At 44.4% G+C, this 7,357-nt stretch overlaps 1 protein-coding gene across 1 annotated transcript; it reads right to left on the reverse strand.

Moving 5' to 3' along the window:
- Positions 1-6,206: 6,206 nt before the first annotated feature.
- Positions 6,207-7,145, reverse strand: LOC138259293 (olfactory receptor 2G3-like). Its single transcript, XM_069206918.1, has one exon. The coding sequence runs from the start codon at positions 7,143-7,145 to the stop codon at positions 6,207-6,209; it is 939 nt and encodes a 312-aa protein (XP_069063019.1).
- Positions 7,146-7,357: the final 212 nt, after the last annotated feature.

A 7,357-nucleotide genomic window follows, 5' to 3' on the forward strand; every position in this document is an offset into this window, starting at 1 on the left:
TGGAACTTCTCAGGGAAGTCGTGGTCACTCAGATCCAAACCAACTCTCTCATTTACAGTATGATCTCATATACAAATGACAAAGGCAGTATAAGTTTTATATAATGTTTAAATAAAATGACTGTATTTTAGATAATAAGGCGTGAGCCGCAATAACCAGAACCATACAACACAGTAGGATTGAAATAGTCACCAGGAGAGTAAAACATAAGAACAACGCTATCATGGTGTTTAATAGTTTCTACTCTCCCTCTGCTAGTTCTATTTCGAGCACAGCATGTTAAGCTTCTAACTTGCCTTTCTGAATCCCTAGGGAGACATCATCCCTCATACCTGAGCAAAGGCCTGTGATCTTGGTTCAGCATCTGCAACGAGGCAGTCAGCGTCTAGTTGTGGATCCCTGGTCGGAATCTCCCTCTCGCGTGTATTGGGACAAGGAAGTGTTTTTATAACTAACATGTCAGCGTGATCACAAAATGTCCCTACGCAGAAATGCCAAAGACTAAACTCCTACCACGTCTATCAGCAATGTACCAGACTGTATCCTTGACTGAAGCACAGAGTGAACAAGAATGTGTTATGGGGAACTCCAGTGCTGAAGTAGGATAAACAGTGTGATATGAAATATAAAACAAGACCGTAGAACTGGCTATTTGAAAAATAACAGTACGAAGCTGAATAACAAGCATTTAGAGCAAAGTGCACAGAGGCTCTAAGCTGCGAGCAAATGAATAAAATACATCCAGGGCAAAGTGCACAAAGGCCTAAAGCCTGAAGCTAAGGCGCAAAGGATACCTAAAACTGACCACACTACACTTTCTTATGCGGACAATGTCGGGCAATATGACCCCACTCCGAGCAATTGTAGCATTGGGGTCCAGGGCCCGCATATCCGGATGGCCCTGGGCCTGCTGCTGGTGATCTGTCTGTACCGTGATTTAATATGGGTCGCTGGAGAGTATTTCTCGATATGGTCAGCCGGATAGGAGGGGGGAGAGCCCGACTGGCGGTAGCACGGAAAGCTGAACCTCTATGATAGGCACAGGCAAGATCTACAGCAGTTTCGTTAGTTAGCCCGGGATGTTGTCTTACCCAGTTCCGGGTGGTTTGTGGTAAAGCATCCAAGTACTGTTCTAGTACTATGACATTGAACATGTCTTCTTTTGTGTTTTCTGTGGGTTGCAACCACCTCCTGGCAGCATGTTGAACTCTGTAATATAAGGTGCGGGGGTTCTCCTGATGCTGCCATTTCGTCTGTCTAAATCTGGCGCAATAACTTTCAGTATCTAAGCCCACTCGTTCTAAAATAGTCTTTTTAATGTCCTTGTACGGCAATGTAACACTTGGATTAATGGCTTGGTATGTGGTTCGTAAGTGTCCAGTGAGCAGGGGGGCGATATACTGACCCCATTTGTCCTCAGGCCAGTTAGCGGTGCTGGCCACTCTTTGAAAGTTTATGAAAAAAGAATCCGGATCTTCCTGCTCCTGATACTTTTGTAACACACTACTTGGTACCGTAGGATGTACTTTGGTATGAGCAATGGTATCAGTGAGCTTGCCTAATGCTGTTTCATGTACCAGCTGATTATTAGCCATGATTGTTGCCTGGCTTTTAAGTGCAGTCTGCAACGCCTCTCTTTCTTCTTTGGCTTCTTTCATTTGTTGCTCCCATATCAATTGGAGATGTCGTTGCCACTCAGCCAACTGGGCGATAACATCGGCCATTGTCGCCTTCTCTTCCATGGTGGCGGTTTCCTTCAAATCCCACTTCTGACACCACTTGTGACCAGATGGTAGGGGATGAACTACTCTGACAGAGTTCCAAGTATGACAACAAAGAAGTTTTATTGGAATAATATAGGTGAACAAGTGCAGGTACGTGTTTATTGTCTTTAAAGGTGGTAGGGCGTTGTCCGTGGTCTGGTCTTCACTCTCCTCTTTTCTGTTCCTCTTCCGTTGGGGTTCCCCGGGAGGTACATGCAGAAAGAAGAGAACAGTAGCAGTAAGTGGACTAGGCTCTTCTGTCTTACGGTAAGTATTTCTTTTGTTTTCGTCTTATCCTCACTATTCTTTTCAAGATACTAGCCTCTCAGTGATTTTTATGATTAACATCTATGCTTTCTGTATTCCCCCCCCCCTTCTACCGTGCTCGTTATCCTGTGCGCGATGGCTTCGGTGATCTAGGCTATTGTTGTGTTCTACAGTATGCAGTGGTAAGTGTTACCAGCCCTCCCCTCCCTTCCTTTCTCCTCCTTTCCCTCCCTTTCCCCTTGGTTGTGCTGTGCTTGTGCCCTTGTTTGATTCTCTCGTTCTCTCTCTCATCTTTCACTCAGATTCAGGGTCGTGGTCCCACGCACCTGTACTGCCATGCTTCTCTGGAAGCGTGGCGGGATGCAGCAGCTCGTTCTCCCGGTCACTGGATTTCAGGGCATCCGATGCTCGTCTCCAGCCGTCTCCTCCAGGATACGAGTGCTTCAACTGCCTCCGTGTAGTCCTTTGGCTCCGTCCTCTGCTCTCGGTGTCCGCACGGTTTCCTTCCGCCTCCTCTTTTGGATAGTAGGTCACGGTTCCTTGATCGCCTCCAACTCCTTCCTTACAAACCCCGGACGCAGTAAACTCCGGTAGTGGCGATTTTAACTTCCTGACATCCAGCCGCTTCAAAGCGTCCAGCCAATCACGTGAAGGTAAACTGGGCTGTCTGGGCCCACCAGTGGCAGTGTCAGCACAAGTGAAGTCCGAGTGCGGGCGAACAGGTTCCAGCCCGTCACAAGGTGCCTTTAGTTGAGATAATTCCCTCAGTGTAGAGTGGTAGTTTTTCTTACCACTTTTATTAGGGTCTACATTTCCTGTCATTGTATTGTTAAATGTACCTATATCCACTTGATTCTCATTCGGGGTGGTATCACAACCACGGACAGGGTTTTTAGCATTAATCACCGTTTTAACACTTACTTCTATCTTGCTTACACGTTCTTTTGTCTCCTTAATTTCTAGCAACACTTTGGACTCTATATTATCTAATTTACTATGTACTATTGATGCAACTAACGAGTGACCTCCATGCATTTCAGAGGTTATTTTACCACCCTTAGGAGGCTGTAATGACGGTATGAGATTAGATTTTGTTATCTGCCTACTTCTCTTCTTAGGTGGGGAAGAGGTTGGATCATCTATACTACTCAAAGGTTCAATTTCTACTATTGTGTCTGTTGGTGCTGATGGGCCTAAAGAAGACCTGGGAACCGCCCAAAAAGTATTGTCCTTCGGAGATTCTAGTTCAATAATCGAGTTAGCAGCCTCAGTACTCACTTCTATAATAGCCTCATGTAAAACATTTTTGGTTACCACTAGACGTGCTTCAGCATTAACATTCTCTTCATTGAGTTTCCCCATAGAGTCTGTAAGATAGTTAATAATCATATTAGTAGTGCTAGAATTGTTTGTGCTAATACTATTCCCCGCTCGGTATTGCTCCCTTTTCCCCATTATAAATATAGTCTATTGTTGCTGAATGAAATTATCTTTACTAATCTAGGCAAGATTTATACAAATCCTCAAACAAATCGGCCAACAGAGTATGCCCAGCCCAGCCTCCTCCAGGCTCTGACGGATGCAGACGGGACCTCTCTTGGCACCCGGGTGTGCCTATACAGCGACCGTTTCACTGAGCCTCCAGGTGCAAAATGGCAGCTGGTGACTCTGATGCCGCAAAGGAGTCTGGGGCTTGTGGTTTGGGCCCCCCAGGCAGCGTGGAGATCTTTGTCATTTTGGTCTAATTTTGTTCAGATCAATATTATATATTTTTCTAAACTGGTGTGGAGTACTTTTTGTGGTGCTTTCACTGTGTTACTGTATAAGGTATTGCACAAATACTTTACAGATTGTCTTTTAAGTTAAGCCTGCCTGCTTTGTGCTAAGCTACCAGAGTGTGAGCACAGGATAATTTGGATTGTGTTGTGACTTACCTGACTAGGATTGTGGTCCCTACTTGGACAGGGTGCATACCTCTGCCAACTAGAGACCCAGTTTCTAACAAAAGGGACACACCATCAGACTAAAGGCATGTGTTAAAAATAAGCATGAACAGGGGTCCATGACTTCCTGGCTCAGAGTAGTTTGTTAGACGATGGGAATACCCTGCTTACGCCATCCAACTAGGCATTGTCGTGTTTCTGATATGTAATTACACTCAGGGATAGGAGAAGCTAGGAAGCCAGCTCTGCCAGATGTCTCACCAGAGCCAGAGGATAGATATTCCCAAACCACCTCATTGTCTGTTCTGATATCACTGGCTTTTACTTCATTTGCCCAAAAGGGCCTGACACATTGCCCTCAACTCCTTCCTGTTGGAAGTCACTTGTTTCTCCACTGATGGGGGTTGCATTCCTTTTAATCAATTGGACAGGACAAAGCACCAATGTATTACACATGCTGGACTAGGAGACCAGTGAGCTTGCACGTAAGCCAACATTACACACATACTTACACAAGCACACACTCTTGACCGTAAATAGGAATAAATGCCTCATGGTGTAGGCTGGATCGCTAGGATATTGATAGTGTTGTAGGTACTCAGGTATGAAACAAGTTAACCAGGACATTTTTAACAAAGACCGTTTCATTTGTATTACATTGAATAAAGCTTGTTTATAGCATCACTCCTTTGAAGGGGTCAAGAAGGACCACTCATCACAATTTTCATTCTCACTAGCTATAGATTTCCTGCCCTTCTTGAATGTTGAAGAGAAAGTCCCTGGGTGTCCAGGGCCATCTGGAGGTGACAGAGAAGGATGCAGAGTTGTTTTTTACTATATCATCACATGGTATTAGGAAATCAACTTTAGCATCACAGCTTTATGTTAATTAGTAAAGGGACACAGCTGAGAAAGCAATATGACTGTGGATTACTTTTCAAGGCTTTAAGATATTTGGTAATCAATCAGAGTATCACAAGCACAAGAACAAGAAACTTACCCAATGCAATTCAGGAGGAATCACGCATTATGCTAGAAGCAGAAAGGCAGACACAGAGACATTTAGACACACACTGAGACACAAACAAACACATACAGCATGTCATACCTACTGATTTGAGGACCAGCCATTGACCATGATGGAGTGTGTATTTTCTACTCTATCTCCCTCTGCATCTTTTTACTGGGATAGGTTGTACAGTGGACCAAAGCAAATACAACTTGACTTTTAGGGGCCTATTGATGAGAGGGTTGAGCTGTCTTAGTGTCTCTTTTAGTTGTGCAATGCTGGTGCAAATCTTTAAACCATATTCATGAGGCCATGCAAAGCCACTTTGCGTGGCCTTGAATGGCCTCATTAATACAGAGTAAGGCAAGGCAGCACAAATTGCTGCACTGCCTTACTCTGCGTTAAGGAGGCATTCCATAATGGTTGCAGTGGGTGTTCCCACGCAATATCTGAGGATATTGACGCATCCCCAGATTTACAAGGCTATGTAAACCTGAGGATGTGTCAAAACCTTACAATTCCCCAAAGGGAGGTGCAATGATGGTAAGTATTTTTTTTTCTCCTCACTTTTTCTTTTTCTATGTGTGCTGCATTCTGCAGCACACATAGAAAGAGGAAAAAGCCTCCCAGGATTGTTTTTTGTGCAGAAAGGTGCCATTTCCTGCACAAAACAATTCTGCATGAAAAACAGGCACCCTTGGTGCAAAGGGCGCTTGGCGCAAGGCTGCCAAAACAGCGCCAGCACAGAGGGAAAGAGCAGGAAGGCGAAGTATGCCATAGATATGGCTCATTCCTGCCCTTTCACTTTGATGCGGGGAACCACACAAGGTAATTTGCTGTGCTGCCCTCCACCAAATCCCCCTAAATCTGGCCCTTAGTATTTTGATCTACTCACTTGAAAGTACCTAATTATAATATGGGGATGGCCGAGTATTGGCTGTTGCAGAGATGTTGCTTGCCTGGTTTTGTTTGGGTTTACCAGCACTGTGAGGACCGGTCAGATCACCATAATGTGTGTTAAGCTTGGCCACATTGACACACCCACACTTGCACACACGTGTATGTACACACACAGACACACATACACAAATATTTTAAAGCCTCGGAATAGGAATTATTTGAGGCATATTTTGGCCATTTTACAGGTCAGTTCACCTTACATTGCCAATGCACAGGGTTTGTCAGACCAATATGACACATATAAGACATTACATTCTAAGTCTATCACATATCATTATATGCACAATTTACTACTGATTTCTGCACTGCTCCTTTGACGTCTTTGTTCCTCAGACTGTATATCATGGGGTTTAACATTGGTGTTACGATGAGGTAAAACACAGACACCATTTTATCAAAGTTGGGAGAGTGGCTTGACCGGAGTCTCATGTACATAAAGATGGCAGTGCCATAGAAAATGGTGATGACTGTCAGGTGGGAGGCACAGGTGGAGAATGCCTTGGACCGTCCCTTTGTGGACTTGATTCTGAGGATAGTCACAACTATGCGAAGATAAATGACTCCAATCAGGATCACTGGGATCAGCAATATCAATACACCAACGACAAAAATGACAACTTCATTGACGAAGGTGTCAACACAGGACAACTGCAGGACAGCTGGTACCTCACACAGGAAGTGGTTAATCTCTTTGCCACACAAGGGGAGATGCAATGTGGATGCCACATGCACTATAGACAGAAGGAAGCCACTGATCCAGGTTGAAGCTGCTATCATGATACAGACTGCCTTGTTCATGATGGTCATATAGCGCAAGGGGTTGCAAATAGCGATGTAGCGGTCATATGCCATGACGGCAAGGAGGATGCACTCGGTCTCACCCAATGACAGGTTAATGTACATTTGTGCTGCACATCCTGTGTATGAAATAGTTTTATTTGTCAGCAGAAAAATGACCAGCATCTTGGGGACAATGCTGGTAGTGTAGCATATGTCTAAGAATGACAGGTTACTAAGGAGGAAGTACATAGGGGTGTGGAGACGGGTGTCAACTTTGCAGACAATAATCAGGATGCTGTTTCCGACCAGCGTGGCCATGTAGATTGAAAGAAATACAAAGAAAAGGATAAGATTCATGTTGGGGTTATCGGAAAGGCCCTTCAGGATAAAATCTGTCCCCAGACTCTGGTTTTCCCTCTTCATGTCAATGGCTCTGGTTTATCTGCAGAAAGGAAGATCAAATGATTATTAAGATACAGTTGACATTTCTTGTGATTGAATTAATGTGCAGGGCCTTCATGGCATGAAGGTGTAAACTCACAGATTGTTCAGCAAAGGAGAATTTTGAGGTTTTTGTTCTGAAAGAGAATTGTGCTGCATTCTCTTCTAGGCATGAGGTGCCACATATGCACTAT

The sequence above is a fragment of the Pleurodeles waltl genome, chromosome 2_1 (assembly GCF_031143425.1).
Source record: "Pleurodeles waltl isolate 20211129_DDA chromosome 2_1, aPleWal1.hap1.20221129, whole genome shotgun sequence".
Lineage (NCBI taxonomy): Eukaryota > Metazoa > Chordata > Amphibia > Caudata > Salamandridae > Pleurodeles > Pleurodeles waltl.